The sequence below is a fragment of the Salvelinus sp. IW2-2015 genome, linkage group LG24 (assembly GCF_002910315.2).
Source record: "Salvelinus sp. IW2-2015 linkage group LG24, ASM291031v2, whole genome shotgun sequence".
NCBI lineage: Eukaryota > Metazoa > Chordata > Actinopteri > Salmoniformes > Salmonidae > Salvelinus > Salvelinus sp. IW2-2015.
Window position 1 is genome coordinate 5,649,851 of NC_036864.1, and position 22,170 is coordinate 5,672,020.

The 22,170-nt window shown below is 45.5% G+C and overlaps 1 protein-coding gene and 1 pseudogene across 1 annotated transcript; one reads left to right on the forward strand and one right to left on the reverse strand.

Moving 5' to 3' along the window:
• Window positions 1-420: 420 nt before the first annotated feature.
• On the reverse strand, window positions 421-13,133 carry LOC111951336 (hyaluronidase PH-20-like). The gene is made up of 10 exons (XM_070434709.1): window positions 12,818-13,133; window positions 12,707-12,723; window positions 12,335-12,484; window positions 12,001-12,188; window positions 3,615-3,858; window positions 3,249-3,415; window positions 2,665-3,052; window positions 2,322-2,480; window positions 2,034-2,123; window positions 421-1,295 (listed from the first exon to the last, which is right to left on the reverse strand). The coding sequence occupies exons 1-10, from the start codon at window positions 13,131-13,133 to the stop codon at window positions 870-872; spliced, it is 2,145 nt and encodes a 714-aa protein (XP_070290810.1). The 3' UTR covers window positions 421-869.
• Window positions 13,134-16,174: 3,041 nt separating this feature from the next.
• The window catches only part of LOC111951337 (actin nucleation-promoting factor WASL-like), a 31,639-nt pseudogene continuing 25,643 nt past the window's right edge, over window positions 16,175-22,170 (forward strand).

Below are 22,170 nucleotides of genomic sequence, written 5' to 3' on the forward strand. Positions count from 1 at the left end.
TTCTTTACAGAGTAAAGCAGGCTAACGCTTAAATTCCATATATCTACAGTAATCTACTTTAATGCTTAATAAGGCTTTGGGCTCTACCGTGGTCCCCCCCCCCCCTCGAGTTTCAAGAAGGGGTGAGGACCAACTCCAAAGTAAGGCAGGAGTCATCCACAAACACAAGGTTTATTATTATTAGGGCAGGGCAAGGAAAATATCATATGACACTTTTGGCCATTTACTTTCATTACAGTCGTTCACAATGAGTGGAGAAGAAACTATTAGTACCTCTTGTCAATGTCAATTAATAAAATATTTATAATAGCAGCTGTAATAGGTGCCTGTCTTCACAACATCAACACCGTGAAGGTCAGTAGTGCAATAGACAACCAATGACACTGTAAATACTCACAGAGACAGAGAGTCGCGTTTTTATTTACATATACACTCAAATGATATACAAATAACTACTGGAGACATGTTGTCACYTATTAACCATCTCTACTTGCAYAAAACTCRTCTTRGTTCCTGTCGCAACATATCTATMTCCTGCTGAATGAAATCAGTAGACCAGTAAATCAGTATGGAGCTTCATCATTACTGCAGTGTGAACTTTATTAAGGCACATGGACAACAGTGACCTGAAACACCCAGGTTGTACAGTACTGCATGGCACACACTATAGTTTGTCCTTATCCGCAATCAACAACCTTTTAGTCAACATTTCACCCGAAGCCATCATCTGCATGAGACGTCACTTACCTCTGATTATTATTACTGTATTATTATAAAGGTCAAACAAGAGACTTGTGCCACCTTGTGTATGTTACACAGGACACAGTCCAGTTACACAGGTCAACACTCATGATCCATCCATCGGTGTTTCAGTGTTTTTTCAAYTTCTCTTTAATGGTTGATTGTTCCATATCAGCTATCACTTTATTCAGTGTCTTGGTCTTGTCAGACAGACCCTGCTGCTTCAGTCTAAACACCAGTGCTTTAGACAGGTGTATGGGCAGCTTGGGGGCACATGTCCGTCCTGCATAGCATTGACAGGTGAACCTCCTGGAGAAGAGAGTCAGGTCAGCCAGACTGGGCGTCCCCAGGACCATGTACGTGCCCCTGGCCCGGAGGATACGGAAGTTCCCTGAGGACAGGTGGAGGTAGTGGTCCGACTCATAGTGCTTCCGGACGCAGCGCCCGTTCCCCTGGCACAGGAAGTCGCTGCAGAGCTGGGCGGCGGCTGTCACGTTGGCGACGTAGGGGTTGAGCGTGGRGGTGAGGTACGAGGAAAAAGCCTCACAGGACGCCTGTGGGAAGGGAGGGTGGAGGGAAGAAACAATACATAACATAAAGTTAAAGTGGATTCATATGTGCTGGAGTTTAAGGTAATATTCTATTCATGGTGAGAATACTTTTTTTTCTGTTTTTGTATAGTTTTGTTGCTTAAAACAATATTCTGTGTCTCAAATGGCAACTTATAAATGTCAGTGGTATTGGCTTTCAGTGTGAGTGGGGAGTATCATCTTGAGTGTGTATGTGTGTCAGAAGCCCTGTTTATACCTGGCTCTAGCATGCGTCCTTTGTCCTGATATTGTCTACATTCTGATTTTGCCCACATTTTCAGAATTATGTGAGGCTTTGGTATTAACATGTATTAACATGTGACTCAAATCCGTCCGTTGTGTCCGCATTGTGACCAAATTTCCTGGTCCCTTCTGGTTTCCTGGTCCCTCCCTATATGCGTATTTATTTATTTTAAGATACATTTTGATGCCATAAGTTAATGGTGCCACCTGTCAAATATTTTAGAAGGCAGGATAAGGATGATTGAAATGGTTTCACTGTCCAGATCCATGTACACTTGTAAGATATCCAGACACAATGCGTGCCTGACCACCTCTGGAGGTGGTGAYGAAGATCTGATCACAATGCATCTTTTGATTGTCTACATACACCTGTCTGAAAATGTGGGCACAATCAGAATGTGGACAAGATGTGGACAAATGTCACAACCAGATATAAACAGGGCTAGAGTATCACCTAACCTTGTCATCGTAGTCGGCACTGGCCCCCCACAGCACGGCTCCTGAGGCCCCCACAGCAGCACTCTCCCCGATGGTGCTGACAAGGTCCCCCTGGAGAACATCACACAGTTAACGCAGAGAAGGGTTATTATTACTGTGGTAGGGGGTATGACAGAGGTAACTGCACCTCATGACAACATTTCTCTGACCTCAGATCCCCACCATCACCCTGTTTCATGTGTCTGGGGGGTAGGGGCTAGAGACTCATTTAGGATTGGTCAAAAGCCTCTGTAAGYAGATATTTCTCACCTGGCTGAGGAAGCGTCTGTTCTGGTCGATGAAGACGGGTCGTGTGTACACGTAGACGGGTGCGGTGGTGGGCCGGGCGGGCAGGGCAGACACCCTCAGCGCCTCCTGGACRCGGTTCCTCACCAAGAGGGCGGCGCTATGCCTGTCCCCTAGAGARGCCTAAAAGAGGCACAACAACCCCATAGGAGTTAGTCTCCTTTACCTACAAACTAGGAAGCACTAGACTTTTAGTATAGCCTGCCAGACTACATAGGAGATGGCAAAACGAAAACACATCTGGGGGTAGATGTTAGATTATGAATTAGTCATATCCTGCCCCGCCCCCCCAAAAAAACATTCTTACCTGCAGGTATATAGAGGGGTAGAGTGCGGAACTAGCCTCCCACAGCCAGAGTAGCTCATCGTTCTGCCCCCTCACCTCCCTGGAACATCTCCCTGTGTATCCCGGCTCCATCCATCCATGGTTATAACAGTTGGGGAACAGGTAGAATCCCCACTGGTAGTTGGGCCTGAGCCGGCTACCCAAGGACAGAGTCTCTGCCATGTAGCTGCGGGCTGCTGCCTGGAACTGCTTCTTGGCTGTAGCCGTGGCCCGCCGGGCTGTGAGTGAGCGGTCCCTCTGGCGGGCATGGGTCACTGATAGGGTCCTGTAGATCCACTTGGAGCCCCAGTTCCTGGCCCACAGGGGGCGCCAGTCCTCCCAGTCGATCACAGCCAGGCCACGGGCCATCCTGSAGGGAGGTGGAGCAGTAAAGTTATACACTTATTATGCACTGATCTAAGGTCAGTTTTGTGTCCCCAACTCTCCCATAATGGTTAAGGTTAGTGTTTGAACATGGTGTGCTAAACATCGATCTGTGCCTAAGGGCAACCTCTACATGGTTAATAATTAAGGTTAGGATTTTGGAGCTGATTCTAGATCAGTACTTGGAGGGGATGTAGTAGTTGATGTCAGCACGGGCCTTGGCCAGACTGGCCCTAAGGTTTCCTCTCTGGGGGATGCCTCCGTAGAACTGCTGCCTTGAAGGCAGGTCCACGTGGGGGTAGAGCCCCAGTCGGTCAGTATAGAACAGAGACAGGAACTGACCTGGCACCTAGAAACAGGGAGGAAGGAAACACAGTAACGTTTTTGTTGGGAAAAAGTTATGTCTTGTACTTCTCGCAATAAATCCCRGTTAGGACATTGAAGTATATGATTGTTTCAGGTTTGATGTGTCAAACATTGTTATGGACATCCTTCAATTTCAAACATGTTACCAGCTTTCCAAGAGYAATGTGTGTATTGTTTCTTACCTTGGCAGGTGTGGCCACGCCTCTGTAGGGGGAGGTGTCCAGGGAGATGTTGTACCTGTTACAGACCAGCTTTGGGATGTTCCAGGTCACTATGAAGGGCTCACGGTCAAATAGAGGGGGAGCAGTGTGGGGGAGAGGATGGGGGGAGGTTTTGGGCGGATGAGGAGTGGAGGTTTTGGGTAAGGGACGCGTGGTAGAGGGAAGAGGAGCGGTTGTTGTTTTGGGAAGAGAAGGAACAGTCGTTCTGGAGAGAGGAGGGGTGGAGGCCTGAAAGAAAGGAGGAGTGGTCGTTTTGGGACGTGGATGGGAAGTTTTGGGGAAGGGACTGGTGGTACGGGGAAGAGAAGGGGAGGTTTTGAGTAAGGGAGGGTTGGTCGTTTTGGGGAGACACGGGCAGGAGGTTTTGAGAAGGGGAGGGGTGGTATGAGGTGGAGGAGGGGAGGTTTTGGGGGGGAGTGTGATGGTGGTTGTGAACAGGGGAGGGATGGTGGTGGAGGAAGTATAGAGGGGAGGAACGGGGGAGGACTGAGAGAGAGGAGAGGTGGTGATTTGGAGGAGAGGAGGGATGGTCGTTTTGGGAGGACGAGGCCGAGAGGTTTTTGGGCGATGAGTGGAGAAGATTTTGGGGAGACGACGGCGATATGTTTTGGTTAGGTGATGGGAGGTATCGGGAAGAGGAGGGACAATGGTTGTGAAGGAAGTGTAGGGGACAGGAGAAGGGGAGAATTGAAAGAGAGAAGGGGTAGTGGTTTTGGGTAAAGGAGGCACAGTGATTTTGGGGAGACGAAGGTGGGATGTTTTGGGAAGACGAGTGGGGGAAATTATGGGGAGATGAGGAAAGGTAGTTTTGGGGGTTTTGGGAGAGGTTTTGGGTAGGGGAATGGTCATATAGGGAGTAGGAGCAGGGGAGGTTATGGGAAGAAGAGGGAAGGTAGTTTTGGGGAGAAGAGGGCGAGAGGTTTTTTGGAGACAAGGGCGAGAGGTTTTGGGGAGATGAGTCAGGGAGGTTTTTGGGAGGGGACTGGCTGTGTCGGGGAGAAGAGAAGGGGATGTTTTGGGGAGACGAGGGCGGTAGGTTTCGGGGGGATGAGTGCGGTAGGCTTTGGGGGGACGACGGCGGTAAGTTTTGTTTAGGGGAGGCAAGGTATTGAGGACAGGAGGAGGGGAGGTTTTGGGGAAAGGAGGAACAGTTGTTGTGGAGAGGGGAAGTATGGTGGTGGAGGTGGTGAAAGGGAAAGGAGCAGGAGAAGACTGAGAGACAGGAATGATGATTGTTTTCGAGAGAAGTGGACGGGGGGTTTTGAGCAGATGAGTGGGGGAGATTTTGGGGAGACGCAGGTGGGAAGTTTGGGGGAGGGGACTGGTCATATAGAGAGGAGGAGGAAGAGAAGTTTTGGGGAGACAAGGGTGGGAGGGTTTTTGGAGGAGGCGTGTAGTATGGGGGAGTCGAGGGCGAAAAGTTTTGGGTTTGGCACGGGTGGTATGAGGTAGAGTAGCGTGGGAGCTTTTGGGAAGAGGAGGAACAGTGMMWTMGMYGAGGAGTGGGATGGTGGRGTAGGGGAGAGGAGCGGGCGAGGACTGAGAGAGAGGAAGGGTTAAGGTGATGAAGGAAGTTTGATGTTGGGGCTGGGGGGATGTGGAAGTGTGGGTGAGAGGAGAGGTGGCAGTAAGTGTAAGAGAAGGGCTGGAGGTTGTTGGAGGTAGGAGGGTAGTGGAGCTGATGACACCCAGGAGAGAGAGGTTGAGGGCGGACAGCAGCAGTACAAAGCCCCTGCTCTTCTGGATGTACCAACCCATCCTTTCTCCTGGGGAGGAGAAACATTCAGCAAAGACACAGACAACAAACTGTCAGTATGAAGTGTACTGCGTATAGAACATATATACTGTACAGATTTACAGATGGCTGTTTGTCTTAGTCATTTCAAAACTCCACAGTCATTTAGATCTTACAGTCATTTAGAACTTATAGTCATTTAGTCACATCAATTAGAACTTACAGCATTTAGAACTTACAGTCATTTAGAACTTACAGTCATTTAGAACTTACAGTCATTTAGAACTTATAGTCATTTAGAGCGAACTTATAGTCATTTAGAACTTACAGTCATTTAGAAATTACAGTCATTTAGAACGTATAGTCATTTAGAACTTACAGTCATTTAGAACCGTATAGTCATTTAGAACTTACAGTCATTTAGAAACTTACAGTCATTTAGAACTTTCATTCTACAGACATTCATTTGTTTCACAGAGGGATTTGTATCATCTTAACAATCCTCTCACACACATTTTTCAATCCCTTTCCCCATGTCCTTAAATGAACCTCCTTGGCTAAAGGTCTTTGCCATGTCAGAATGCTGGCTATGGCAGCTGAGTGCCAGCCTCAAAGAWGCCCACAAAGATGGCTGGCGCCGTATGGAAGAACTGCCATGGAACTGCCATTTGGACAATCACTATCCCTTATCCCTAGCCTGCCAAGAATAACCCACAGATAGACATCACGACAAGGTAAAAGACAGACGACACGGTACCTGGTCATCCCTTCACATCAGGTCTTCACCACAGCTCCTTGATCTGACGACACTCTGGATCCAACGAAGACACCTTGGCTTTTGGAGAAATGGCTTTCGCACCTCATCGGACCAGACTAAGAAGGTACTGTAAAAACAACCTCCTGGTATCCTATACAGAGGAGACTAGACCCATTTCCTACACAGACCAACRGGAGAGAGGAGAAAGCTGGGCAGAGCTGTGTATAAGGATGCACCCACCACTGCCTGTTTGTCTATCGAGAATAACTTGTTATGGTCTGCACCAGCCAAGTTGGTCTTGGAGCAAGAGAGGATGAGACACCTGGGTGTGAGGTTGTGGAGCGTGTAKTGTTTTAACCTCTGTAATGTAGCAAACAGTCTGGGACCGGGGGCAGGYGCTTGGCCGGAGTAAATACGGATCGTTAAGAGGATCGACTGGGGCAGCATATGGGACTAGGGCTAGGTTAGGCTGGGGTATGGGGGTACGGCAGGGGATGGGGATTGTGATCGATAAGGCGATTGGTAAGGGGATCTTGAAGGGGATGAGCTGGGGCTGCATATGGGGTTGGGACTGAGCTTGGGACTGGACAGAGCATCACACACAGCTTATGCTTAGTATTTATAGCAGTATTTCCGAATGCCTTACTCATTCTGATTTGATTGCCTTTACACTGCACTGAAACAAAGCCGCCGTAAAATAGAGGTGTCACATGTCACAGTCAACCGCACATATGTTCCAGGAAATGAAACCTGAGCTGGTTATCGAAGCAGTGTAGCTGTGTAGGACTCTAAATCACTGAGACTTCCTGAACCTGACAGTCTGAGGAAGAGCTTATAACTTTCTATTGTCTGGTTCAGAGCACATTGTTTTGGTCGTCTCCGGTACGCAGCTCGATGGGAACACTGGTTATCTGTGCAGCGCTCCGCTCTGGCCAGACTAGTTGTCTATGCAGACCATCTCACACCTCAGTGACAGGAGAGAGGACTATTACGTAATTGATCCTACACTGAATGTTGCTTAGAGACTCACTAGGAGAAACACTGCTGTAGTCAGGGGTGTCAAACGTGTTTGTGGAACAGACATGTTTTTCCTCCTAGGCCTCCAACGCGACAATGCGATTCAGACACTGATGAATACATACTTATTTCAGGCATGGAAAGGGCAAGCTGGGAAAGGGTGGGAGGTATTGCAAGGTCTCTCTGCAGCTTACAGTACATATTGTGAGGTCAAATATAAGGCAGACATACAGGCTGGAGAGTTCACATAGAGCTGAGAAACCATAATAAACCATAAATCATTAGACTAAATGGCCAGGGCTTGAATGCAGAGTCTTGAATGTAGTACAAGTATTGAATTTAGTTAGTACAATATGAAATGATAGTAAAACAACAACATACTCGTTTTGAAATGAAGAAGGGCTGTACTTTATCGTGAGAGGCTAAATTCCTTTGAATCTATTGAGGACATAGCACTGGCAGCACACCTCAGGTTCTCTCTTTTCAACCAATGAACTCTGTGACATATGACCTCTGACCTGGTAATACTGGCTTAATATAGGATTACAGTCATGGGGCTGGGGAGTGGTCGGCGGTGACGGTGATGGGGGAGGACACGTGCCAGGGCCACAGCACAGGGTGCTGATGGGGGATGGGAGGTGGACGTGGGGAGGTCAGAAATACAATTACYTTGTATGATGTTAAAGAGCACATGTCGAACTCATTCCACGGAGGGCCYAGTGTCTGCGGGTTTTCGCTCCTCCCTTGTACTTGATTGATGAATTAAGGTCAGTAATTAGTAAAGAACTCCCCTCGCCTGGTTGTCTTGGTCTTAATTGACAGGAAAAATCTAAAACCCACAGACACTAGGCCCTACATGGAAGGAGTTTGACACCCCTGTTACAGAGGGTTAATGGATTATTTCACATATAGTACATTGTTGACATTGTCTTTTGAGAAGACAAAGTCAGATGTACTTTCCAGTACATTTTCAAATCCAACCACAAGATGGTGCTCCTAATATGACATATGAATGGGGTTGTAGAGGTTAATTGTCCAATATAATTGTCCCAATACAATTTCCATCCTAATCCTTCCGCCATAACGGAGAGAGGTGAAATGTTAGTCTTGATGCAAACGAATCCAACGTCCAGAGTTTGATTCAAGTCGAAATATAAGAATCCATGTATTTGTCGTTCTTCTTGTTTCAAAAATGTTACAAAAAATCCAACAAAACTAATTTGTTAAACTCAAACCAAAGAAACACACAACATGCATGGTTTGGTATGGTCAAAAGAGTGTGTACTGCCATTCCAGTCACTCCGAAGACGTGGATGTCGATTAAGGCAGCCCTCTGCACCTCTCTGATTCAGAGGGGTTYGATTAAATGTGGAAGACACATTTCAGTTGAATGCATTCAGTTGTACAACTGACTGGGTATCCCCCTTTCCTTTCCCTTTCCCAATAGGCCTTGGAGCCTGTAGACATTTTAACTGTGTTCCCTTCAGTAGAGGGGGATACACACACTTCAAGATTAGTGGCAATCACACATAAAAATATACAATATAAGCCAGGGATGAGCAACTGGCAGCTCGCCCCTTTTGTAGGCACYCAGATCAATTATCCAAAACATCCTAGGAACTCAGTCGGTGTTGAGAGTTAGAATAGTAGAATACACAAGGTGCAATGTTGAAATGTGGTTGTGCATCAGCAGTTCTTCWCTTGTTATATCAGTCACTGGGAGTCACTCAATTAGTCCATCCCCATTGATTTTGTTAGTCACTCTCACTCAGATATCATATTAAAAACTGCAACCATTTCTCTCCACCCAATGGCAAAATGTATAGAATWGCAGGAAATGASTTGTACAATTGTAAAATGGGGGGTGCAACAAAATGTAACTTAGGGCCCCCAAAAGGCTAGTGCTGGCTCTGAACCGTGAGCCACTGCAACCCCTCAGGATGAATTCATGTTTGTTGTGGCCCCCACCCCCATCAGAGTTGCCCAAGCTCTGACAAAGATGGAACATTTRTCTTATTTTTTTCTTTCCAGTGCAATGACATTTTCACAGGTTCCTCATTCAGCCTTTTCCTGTAGATGTCCCTTTCATACCTTTTAGTGMTACTTTTTTTGCACTTTTTACCCCTTTTTCGTGATATACAGTTGGTAGTTACAGTCTTGTCCCATCGCTGCAACTCCCGTATGGACCCGGGAGAGGCGAAGGTCGAGAGCCATGCGTCCTCCGAAACACTGCTTCTTGACACGCTACTTGCTTAACCCGGAAGCCAGCCGCACKAAGGTGACAGAGGAAACACCTTACAACTGGCGACCCTGTCAGCATGCATGCGCCCGGCCCGCCACAGGAGTCACTAGAGCGCGATGGGACAAGGACATCCCAGCCGGCCTGCCAAACRCTCCCCTAACCCAAACAAAGCTGGACCAATTGTGCATCGCCTCATGGGTCTTCCGGTTGTGGCCAGCTGCAACACAGCCCGGGATCGAACCCGGATCTGTAGTGACACCTCAAGCACTGCTGCGCCTCTCGGGAGGCCTTTTAGTATGACTTTGTGCAGTTGAATGAGTGAATGAGTGGAGAAGGGGGAAAAAAGGGCTATATTGTATGATCTTTATTTCTGCCTAGTGTATACTGCCCTCTTGTGGTACTGTTATATTTCATCTCTCCATCTCTCTCTGATCTCTATATCTCTCCCTCTGTCTCTCTCTGATCTCTCTATCTCTCCCTCTATCTCCCTCTGATCTCTGTCTTCTCCCTGTCTCATACGAACTCTAATTTTCTTCATTCATTAAGTTACATAATCAATTATTTCTGTTCTGTGGGGATTTGAGGAATTGACCTGGTTGCTGCATTACTCCCCCTCACTTCCCATCGCTCTGTGTGAGTAGAGCACTGGTATGGCAAAGGCATTGTGTGTTTCAAGTTTCAAGTTTTTTTAGTAGTCATGTATATGGGATGCGCATGGTATACACCGTCCAGCGAAATGCTTACTTGCGGGTTCCTTCTCGACAATGCTACAACAATAACAAATAATAAAAGCAAGGAATACGAACAAAGTCAATGGCAGTAGAATAGAATAAACATTTGATCATAAGTGTAATACAGGAAGGCACAATCTATAGTCCAATATGTACATGTGTTTTGGGGACGGGGACATTGGGGAGAAAGTGTTTAAATTGTGCAGTATTTAGCAATAATAATAAAAGAGTCTGGTAGCAGCAGTTGTGATGTGTGTGTAGCATGAATGTATGTGTTTGTGTGTGTGTTAGGGTTGAGTAGTGAGAACCGGGTTACAGAGATTTCCCACTCCCTTTTCCCAGGACATTTCTCCCGCGCTGCAGACAGCTGTATAGGTCCCCTAATACAGGAGTATTAAAGGCCTAGTGCACTACTTTTATTAATATAGATTAACAGGTGCAGCAGCTAACAGGTGCTCAGCATATGTGGGAACTCCTTCAAGACTGTTGGAAAAGCATTCCTCATGAAGCTGGTTGAGAGAATGCCAAGAGTGTGCAAAGCTGTCATCAAGGCAAAGGGTGGCTACTTTGAAGAATATAAAATATATTTTGATTTGTTTACACCTTTTTGGTTACTACATGATTCCATATGTGTTATTTCATAGTTGTGAGGTCTTCGCTATTATTATACAATGTAGAAAATAGTAAAACTAAAGAAAAACCCTTGAATGAGTAGGAGTGTCCAAACATTTGACTGGTACTGTATAAGTCACCCTACTAATTATACAATTATTAATTCGGCCCTACTAAAATTACATTCATAGCCTATAATTGTAACTTTGTAGGCAGCATGTCCTGCACCAGCAACGCAAGTTCTCTCCCAGCTTCATGGTTTGAAAGAAGTYCGTAATTCCAATACATATAATACAGTGTCACGCCACAAGGGTGGTTTGTTTAGTTTTGGTATTGTCTAGGMTTTTTGTTTARCTATGGGGATTTTMTATGGTCTAGGGGTATGTAGGTTTATGGTGGCCTGAGTTGGTTCCCAATCAGAGACAGCTGTTTCTCGTTGTCTCTGATTGGGGAGCCTATTTAGGTCGCCATTTTCCATGTTGGTTTGGTGGGTAGTTGTTTTCTGTTGTAGCATCTTACAGGACTGTTTCGATATTTGTTTATTCACTTTGTTATTTTGTATTTAGTGTTCAGTTTTTTCAATAAAGCATGAACACTTACCGCGCTGCGTTTTGGTCCGATCCTTCCTGTTCATCAGACGAAGAAGATCGTGACATACAGTATAATATAATACAGTAGAGTAATACAGTCCACAAAATTAGCCTATTGGAGCTTGTTTAGTTTCTTTACCCAAGAGAGCATAGCTGCATCTATGGGCTTTTATGTTTTTCTGTCATGCATTATGTGAGGTAGCGTATAGCCTACTGTGTATCATAGGCTGTTTATTGGATAATGGCACTATCATTTGGGCTTTTTTGGGCTTGGGATCATAAAATGTCTTTTAAAGTAGGGCTAATAAAATATCTTTAATGTATGGCACGTCAGGCTCAGGTAGCATCAGGCTCGAATCTTCATGCTGGTCAAAGCTCTAATCAAATATTTATATGCTTTAGAATGACACTTTTGATTTTGGCGGGAAATACTGGGTTACCTGGGAGAAAAGTGATCTATTCTCGGGATGGAACATTTATAAAATACCGGGAAAATATTAAACCCTAGTGTGCGTGCGTGTGTATGGYTGAGTGTATATCTGTGTGGGTGTGTGCGTGAGTGAGTGCATGTGTGCTAAGGTGCAGTTGGTCAGTCCAGTTTGAGTGTTRAGCAGTCTGATGGCCTGTAGACAGAAACTATCTCTGAGCCTTTTGGTATCAGACCTGATGATCCGTTGCKGTCTGCCCGACAGTAAGGGAGTGAACTGCTCGTGGCCGGGGTGTGTGGTGTCCTTGATGATGCTACGGGCCTTCCTCAGGCACCATTTTGAGTAGATGTCCTGGAGGGTTGGGAGCACGGTCCCAGTAATGTACTGGGCTGTCTTCATCATCCGCTGGAGGGTCTTGCAGTCCTGGACGGAGCAATTCCCGTATCAGGTCATGATGCATCCGGTCAGGACGCTCTCGATGTTAAGAGGTATTTGGAGAGCAACCCAGTCGGCATGCCYAATTTCTTCAGCCGCCTTAGGAAGTAGAGACGCTGTTYRMCCCTCTAGACAAGAGTGGTGGTMTTGTTGGTCCARGTCAAGTCCTCGGMGACGCAGAGGAACTTAAAACTTCGGACTCTATCTTTTGCAGTCCTGTTGATGTGGATCGGAGCATGTTCCTTTGGTTTGCTGACGTTGAGAGAGAGGTTGTCTCGGGGTCTCTGAGGTACCGGAACGCATGAGAAGAAAAGTGACAAACACAACGTAGGAGCGCAGCAGACAGAGTAAAAAAGCCAAGTAGCCTACTATCTATGGTGGTGAAATGGGCAGCGCTCTCCAAGGTGCTGATTCATTCAATTGATTTTAGACGTCACTGCGGAGCATGTAKTATGAACACATGCTCGAGTATAGCTGTGGGGCTTACACAAGTCTGAATCTCTTACAGCCTCTTTTGAATCTCCTACACGGTTATCAAAATGTCACACCAGAGTAAGCGTACACAAAACACAGCCCTTATTTTAAGTGTTTCTAAAATCCCATATGTTGTTGCCGACCACAGACCTGTAGTCTGCCTGTCAGGAAGTCCAGGATCCAGTTGCAGAGGGTTGTGTCCAGACCCAGGGCTCTGAGCTTGGAGGGAACAATAGTGATGAATGCTGAATTGTAGTCAATGAACAGCATTCTGACATGGGTGTTCATCTTGTCCAAATGTGTAKGGGTCGTGTAAATAGCGATGGAAATGGCATCTTCCATGGATCTGTTGGAGCGGTAAGCAAATTGGAGTGGGTCCAGTGTGCCTGGCATGCTGGCCTTGGTGTGGCCCATGACCAGCCTCTCGAAGCACTTCCTGATTACCGGGGTGAGTGCCATGGAGCGATAGTCATTTGGGCATGTCACCTTGTTTTTCTTGGGCACTGGGACAATGTGTGTGTGTGTGTGTGCGTGTGTGCTTGATCACTGAGGCCAGGGTTTGCATTGTAGCTGGGTCTGTGGTGGCTCCATCTCTTACAGCGTTCACTCTTGGGGCTGTTTTCTTTCTGTGGGAGATTGCTGTAACTCTTCTTGGTGCGTTGAGATTTTACAGAACACTCTCTGAGGAGGACGAGTGGACGGATTGATGAGCTGCCCCTGAGCTACAAAGATGAAGAGTCAAGTATCCTGAATAGGCATGGAGTTTCAGGCATGGAGTTTCAGGCATGGAGTTTCAGGCATGGAGTTTCAGGCATGGAGTTTCAGGCATGGAGTTTCAGGCATGGAGTTTCAGGCATAGATGGGGCTCCATGCCTGAAGTTTTAAAATTCACATGACTCTGTTACTGGCACAGCCTGGTCAGTGCAGTCATTATACATTTCACAAGATGCCTCAACTCAAGTTGATTGGGCGTGAACCTTGGAAGACCTTTTGTCCGTCTGACTTCCCATTCCTTCAAATCATATTATGTAATCTAATCCTAGAGGTTAGAGTTTCCAGAGCACTGAAAACATTCTCAGTGTTGTGTGTGTGCAGTTCAGTAGCCTGGTCCCATCTGTATGCCCTGCTTTAGCCAACTATTCTGACAACAATGGCATGCATGACACCAACGGTCAGAGGAGCTGGTTAAAACACATACAGATCGGGGATCAGTTTAATGGACCACAGCCCTGACTCATCAGTCATCATCAGACAGAGCATACTGTAGTTGATCAGCTAACCTGACCTAGGTCTACCCCCAAACAGTCTGTATGTCAACTCTCTCTCATTTGGTGACATGCTCTTAAGATCCTCGTGATTCGTACCAAAGAATGGTGAGAATATACGTACAGACCAGATCATTTTAAACATTTGAACAATTCTATGAATTCTATGAATTCATGGTTAAGAATGTGTATTTGCATACATACTGTATACGTGCGTGCGTATGTCTCCAAATCATAAAACCATAAAACACCCAATGATCTTGAAAAATCACAAAAGACGGTGTACGAATGTTGACAGCCAAGTTGCCTTATTACACACATCCCTGTCCTTAATTCGATCCAGCTGTAATTTGTGACTGCAGGGCACTCCTTTGTGCTCAGCTCAGTCCCAACCACAGGGAAACACACAGGCCGACCTCAGAACACTAAGGGATGTGAAACGGTGTAACTCTACTCAGAAAACCAAGGTTACATCAGTAACGCTCCGTTCTCTGGCTTGGTTTGTGTTTCGTTGGCTTTACCACTACTGCCCTTTATAGACAATACAACCGAGCTGTCATTGTACTTAAGTGAGCAGTTAGCCTCGTCCTCTTCATCATGATCATTATTGTCATCAMCATCATCGTTATCATCATCGTGATTTCCTTTACACTCTAAAAGAGCATTGTGTACTATATTCATCTCCTTGACAACATCCATTCTCTCTGTCGGCATGTTTACTGATAAAGACTTTCATTCTCTGTGTTTTGACAGGCCTCCTGTGCTGGCATGCCGTGGGCCTCTCTCCCTCTTTCTCTGTTTCARTGACCCATATTGAGACCTCTGTTCTCAGTGAGGAGGGTCCTTCTCTGCCTGCCTGTCTGGTTCCACAGATTCTTTCAGTCTGCTCCATTGAGCCACTCAGAAAAACCAGCCTATGTATCATTTRARGSCAACTAACCATTTCTGATGGGAGTGGCCAGAGTCCACTGTCATGATGTAGACCCAGAAAAACAATAAAGGCATATTGWACTGATGCTCTCATCAGGAGTGCATGCGCGTGTGRGTGCGTGCGTGTGCGTGCGCATGTGTGTATGAATCACTCTGTTAGAGGCTGGGAGCCGAGGCTCTGCATCTCTACCCCCTCGGGCTCCATGATAAAATATGCAGCAAGAAACTTGTATGCTGCACTCGTAGGCCTTCATTGTTTAAGCAAAATGCAACTGTGAAAACTGGAAAAAATATTTAGGTGTGTGCTGGGTACTGTACTGTCTGAGTTGAAAGGGCCAACAACAATTGCTGACACAACTGGTTAATGTGTGATTTATTCCAGCCCTGCCACGTGCACACTATTGCCCACAAGGGAAAGGAAAGGGGGATACCCAGTCAGTTGCACAACTGAATGCATTCAACCGAAATGTATGTTCCACATTTAACCCAACCCCTCTGAATCAGAGAGGTGCTGGGGGGCTGCCTTAATTGACGTACTTCATCGGCACCCGGAGAGCAGTTGTTGTTGGGGAGCAGAGCATCAGATTTTTCCATCTTTATTTGTATTTTCTATTATGTTCCTAGGATTTTATTGCAATAAAATAACAAGGCCTAAACYGCAAATAATAGGAATAATAAATAATTATGTATTTAATTGGAATGAATTATCCATGTGATAATCAGCTACTAATACATGTTATCTAATTCTGTCCTCCTGCCCATATTATATGGCCTGTTAGTGGGGGAACGACTGTCCCCGTTCATTGAAGCCACAGAAGTTCAAGGCAGACTGAGCTACTGCAGGCATAGTTTGCAGTAAACAGGATCCCCCATTATAGTGGATAGAACATTTCTATCTTGTTGGTTAATCTTCCAGTAAGTAAAAAAGGATTTTGAAGACAAACKTGTTACCAATAATTGCTTCTAATACACCAGATGTACGTCCTTGAACTGATTTTAAAAAATCGCACACAGAAGAAGTTATAAGGATCAACTTAAACAGGAAGCACCCGTGGTAGGGACTATTCAATGTTGGTCTGACCAATCGAAATCTATGCTTTAAGATTATTTTGATCACGCGGACTGAAAAATATTCTGGGTCGCCTCTGAGAATAGTATCGKCGTATACCCTGACTCGGTGACTGGGTACATCAGGAAGTGCATAGAAGATGTTGTGACGATTAGAATTGATCTAAACCAAAACCGTGGACAAATAGCAGCATTTGTGTAAAACTGAAAGTGTGAACTGGGAAGGTGACTGGGWACATGGACATGTACAAACAGWCCAGCTATGACCTCTGTAAGGTAATCAAAGAGGCAAAACGACAGTACAGGGACAAAGTGYAGTCGCAATTCAATCGCTCAGACATAAAGTGAAGCCAGCCACGTAGCGGACTCCAATTCCTCGCTCCCGGATAAGCTAAACACCTTCTTCACCTGCTTCGAGGAAAACAACATCGAGCCACCAACGCGGGCCCCTTCCTCTCACGAGGACAGTGTGCTCTCGTTCTCCYTGTCTGACTTGAGTAAGTCATTTAAGCGTGTTAACCATTACAAGGCTGCCGGCCCAGACGGCATCCCAAGCCACGTCTTCAGAGCATGTGCAAACCAGCTGGCTGGAGTGTTTACGGAAATATTCAATCTGTCAGTCTGTCTCCCAGTCTGTTGCCCCACTTGCTTCAAGATGTCCACAATTTCTCCAGTACCCAAGAAAGCGAAGGTAACTGAACTAAATTGCCCCATAGCCCTCACTTCTGTCATCATGAAGTGCTTTGAGAGGCTAGTTAAAGATCATGTCACCTTACCCGACAACCTAGACCCACTACAATTCGCATACCGCCCCAACAGATCCACGGATAACGCAATCGCCAATGTACTGCACACTGCCCTATCCCACCTGGACAAGAGAAATACCTATGTAATAATGCTGTTCATCGACTACAGCTCAGCCTTCAACACCATAGTGCCCTCTGAGCTCTTCACTAAGCTCAGGGCCCTGGGTCTGAACCCCTCCCTGTGCAACTTGGTCCTGGACTTCCTGACAGGCAGCCCCCTAAAGGAGCTGATCATGGCCACGCATCTCTCCAACTCAATCAACAAGTTTGCTGACGACACAACAGCGGCAGGCCTGATTACCAACAATAACGAAACTGCKTACAGGGAGGATGTGAGAGCTCTGACGTATGGTGCCAAGAAATTAACATCTCCTTCAACGTCAACAAGACAAAGGAGCTGATCGTGGACCATAGGAGACAGCAGCGAGACGCCTCAATCCATATTGATAGGGCCGCAGTGGAGAGGGTCAAAATATTCAAGTTCCTCGGTGTGCACGTCACTGATGACCTGAAATGGGGGCACACTGCCTGCCCTCTACAGCACCTGGTGTCACATGAAGGCTACGAATATAACCTCAACKACCCGAGCCACGGCATGTTTATCCCGCTACCATCTATGTAGAACAGAGGATTCAAGCTCACTCAGGARATGCATATTTTTCATAGCATTTGAAAGGAAACACTTTGAAGTTTGTGGAAATGTGAAATTAATGTAGGAGAACATAACACATTAGTTCTGGTAAAAGATAATGCAAAGAAAAAAACATGTGTTTTTTTTGTACCATTTACATTTAACATTTAAGTCATTTAGCAGACGCTCTTATCCAGAGCGACTTACAAATTGGACCATCATCTTTGAATTGCAAGAGAAAGACCATAATGTATTATTCCAGCCCAGGCGCAATTTAGATTTTGGCCACGAGATGCCAGCAGTGTATGTGAAAAGTTATAGACTGATCCAATGAACCATTGCATTTCTGTTAAAAAAATTGTATCAAAACTGTCCAAATGTGCCTAATTTGTTTATTAATACACTTTCAAGTTCATAACTGTGCACTAACCTCAAACAATAGCATGGTATTCTTTCACTGTAATAGCTACTGTAAATTGGACAGTGCAGTTAGGTTAACAATAATTTAAGCTTTCTGCCAATATCAGAAATGTCTATGTCCTGGGAAATGTTCTTGTTACTTACAACCTCATGCTAATCACATTAGCCTACGTTAGCTCAACCGTCCCATGTAATACTTACTAAATCTATAGTAAGGGCCAATTAAAGTAACAGGGTTGACGATTTAATCATAAAAACAGCCATAAATCCCCTTGTGACAGAAAATGGCCAAAAAGAGTAGAACCAGCTATTTTTTACACTGTGGTTTGACTATTAGATGTTCAGTGTTTCTTTAAGTTCAGGTAACAGGGTTGACCTTAAAATTAGGGAAAGACGTAAATTAATAACTAATCACATTAAATAAATAATCAACCGTCCACTGTCACGCCCTGATCTGTTTCACCTGTCTTTGTGCTTGTCTCCACCCCCCTCCAGGTGTCTCCCATCTTCCCCATTATCCCCTGTGTATTTATACCTGTGTTCTCTTTTTGTCTGTTGCCAGTTTGTTTTGTTCGTAGAACCTACCAGCGTTTTGTTTCCCTGCTTCCACCTGTTCCTTGCTCCTGTTTTCTACTTTCCCATTTCTGACCGRTCTGCCTGCCCTYACCCRGYGSCTGCCTTTCGTCCTGTACCTTTGCCCCACTACTCTGGATTACCGACGTCTGCCTGKCCTGACCCTGAGCCCACCTGTTGTCCTGTACTTTACACCCTATCTGGATTATTGACCRCTGCCTGCCTTGARCTGTCGTTTGCCTGCCCCTGTTTGAGGAATAAACTTTTGTTTCTTCAACACTGTCTGCACCTGGGTCATACCTTAAAACGTAATACCCACCGATCCTGTAGAGGTTTTAAACAGTCACCACTAGCCAGCCTGCACCCAGTACCCTGCCCTGAACTTTAGTCACTGTTACTAGCCGGCTACCAACCGGTACTGTACCCTGCACCGAGACTGCTTTGCAGAACACTGGTCACTTCAATAATGTTTACATACTGGCTCATCCTATATAACTACTGCTGTACAGACCTTTTCTATTCATATACTGTCCATTCACACCATTATACAGTGCATTCGGAAAGTATTTAMATCCCTTCACTTTTTCCACATTTTGTTACGTTACAGCCTTATTCTAAAATGTATTAAATAATTMTTCCTCCTCATCAATACCCCACACAATACCCCTCATCAATACTACACACAATACCCCATAATGACAAAGCGAAAACAGGTTTTTAGAAATGTTTGCAAATGTATAAACAACAGAAATACCTTATTTAGATAAGTATTGAGACCCTTTGCTATGACTGTAAATTGAGCTCAGGTGTATCCTTTTTACATTGYTCATCTGTGAGATGTTTCTACATCTTGATTGGAGTCCACCTGTGGTAAATTCAATTGAATGGWCATGATTAGGATATGCACACACATGTCTATATAAGATCCCACAGTTGACAGTGCATGTCAGAGAAAAACKAAGCCATGAGGTRGAAGGTATTATCTGTCGAGCTCTGAGACATGACTATGTCAAGGCACTGAACTGGGAACCGGTACCAAAACATGTATGCAGCATTGAAGAACAGAATGGCCTCCATCATTCTTAAATGGAAGAAGTTTAGAACCACCAAAACTCTTTCTAGAGCTGGCCGCCCGGCCAAACTGAGCAATCGGGGGAGAAAGCCCTTGGTCAGGCAGGTGACCAAGAACCCAAATGGAGTTCCAGAGTTGCTCTGTYGAGATGGGAGAACCTTCCAGAAGGACAACCATCTCTGCAGCACTCTACCAATCAGGCCTTTATGGTAGAGGGGCCAGACGGAATCCACTCCTCAGCAAGAAGCACATGAGAGCCCGCTTGGAGTTTGCCAAAWGACACCTAAAGGACTCTCAGGCCATGAGAAACATTCTCTGGTCTTATGAAACCAAGATTGAACTCTTTGGCCTGAATGCCAAGCATCACGTCTGGAGGAAACCTGGCACCATCCCTACGGTGAAGCACGGTGGTGGCAGCATAATGCTGTGGGGATGTTTTTCAGCGGCAGGCACTGGGAGACTAGTCAGGATCGAGGGATAGATGAATGGAGCAAAGATATCCTTTATGAACACTGGTGCTAGAGCGCTAAGGACCACAGACTGGGCAAAGGTTCACCTTCCAACAGGACTAAGACCCTAAGAACAACAGCCAAGACAACACAGGAGTGGTTTCGACGAGTCTCTGAATGTCCTTGAGTGGCCCAGCAGAGCCCGGACTTGAACCCAATCGAACTTCTCTGGAGAGACTGAAAATAGCTTTGCAACGATGCTCCCCATCCAACCTGACAGAGCTTGAGGGGATCTGCAGAGAAAAATGGGAGAAAATCTCCAAATACAGGTGTGCCAAGCTTGTAGCGTCATACCCAAGAAGACTCGAGGCTGTAATCACTGCCAGGTTTTTAAAAAAGTACTGAGTAAACAGTTTGAATACTTATGTAAAATGTGATATTTCAGTTTTTATGTTGAATAGATTTGCAAAAATGTCTAAAAACATGTTTTTGCTTTGTCATTATGGGGTATTGTGTTGTAGATTGAGGGGGGAAATGGTTTAATCCATTGAAATAAGGCTTAACGTAACAAAACGTGGAAAAAGTCATGATCAGAATTCTTTCCAATGCACTGTATACTCTGAGTTTTGCTTCCGTCCCTCATTAAGAACACTTCTTTCCTTGACATAGATTGACCAGGTGAAAGTTATGATCCATTATTGATTGCACTTGTTAAATCCACTTCAATCAGTGTAAATGAAGGGGAGAACAGTTAAAGGTTCTAAGCCTTGAGAATATATTGTGTGTGTGCCATTCAGAGGTGAATGGGAAAGACAAAAGATTTAAGAACCTTTGAACTGGGTATGGTAGTAGGTGCCAGGGCACCGGTTTGTGTAAAGAACTGCAACATTGTTGGGTTTTTCACGCGCGACAAGGTTTCCCATGTGTATCAAGAATGGTCCATCTCCAAAGAACATCCAGCCAACTTGACACAACTATGGAAAGCATTGGAGTCAACATGGGGCAGTGTAACAGTTTTGCTTCCGTCCCTCTCCTCCGCCCTACCTGGGCTCGATCCGGCTCTGCACACATCAACCACAGTCACCCATGAAGCATCGTTACCCATCGCCCCACAAAAGCCGCAGCCCTTGCAGAGCAGGGGAACAACTACTTCAAGGTTCAGAGCGAGTGACATCACCGATTGAAACACTATTAGCGCGCACCAACGCACATCATCGGTTACACTCACGCCCTTTTGACCTCCTCCTTTTCCGCAGCAACCAGTGGATCCGGGTCAACAGCATCAATGTAACAGTTTTACTTTCATCTGTCCCCTCGCCCCTACCCGGGCTCAAACCAGGGACCATCTGCACACATCAACAACAGTCACCCACGAAGCATCGTTACCCATCGCACCACAATAGCCGCGGCCCTTYCAGGGCAAGGGGAACAACTACTTCAAGGTCTCAGAGCGAGTGACGTCACCGATTGAAACACTATTAGCGCGCACCACCGCTAACTAGCTAGCCATTTCACATTGGTTACAGCAGCATCCCTGTGGAAATCTTTCGACACTTTGTGGAGTCCATGCCCCGACGATTGAGGCTGTCCTGAGGGCAAAAGGMGTGAGTGCAACTTAATATTAGGAAAGTGTTCCTAATGTTTGGTATAGTCAGCCATACAGTGCCTTCGAAAAGTATTCAGACCCCTTCACTTTTTCCACATTTTGTTACATTTCAGACTTATTATAAATTGGAATAAATAAACACTTTTCCTCAGTAATCTACACACAGTACCCCATAATGACAAAGCAAAATAAWTGTTTTTTAGAAATGTTTGCTAATTTATAGCCTATATATTTATTATATTCTGGACTCTGACATTGCTCATTCTGATATTTCTGAATTTCTTTCTTTTTACTGTCAGATTATGTGCGAATTGTTGTCTATGTATTATTACTGCACTGTTTGAGCTAGAAACACAATCATTTTGCTGTACCTGTGATAACATCTGTCAATAAAATTTGATGTGATTTGTCCAGGCCTAGGCCTACTCCACCATAGCCTCATCTCCTACTTATCCTCATGATAATGCTGTGTTCACTTGCTAGTCTGAACTCGGAAACTCGGACATTTTCCGATTTAATAACTGGTTGAACGTAGCAAGTCGGGAATGTCCGGGATCCTGGTTGCGTTCAGGAATAACCAAAGATAAAACAACGAGCCAGATATTTTACCGGATGTATAGATGTGAAGCATCCGGTTGGCGTGTCCACTCACTGACAAATATGGTGACGAGAGGAA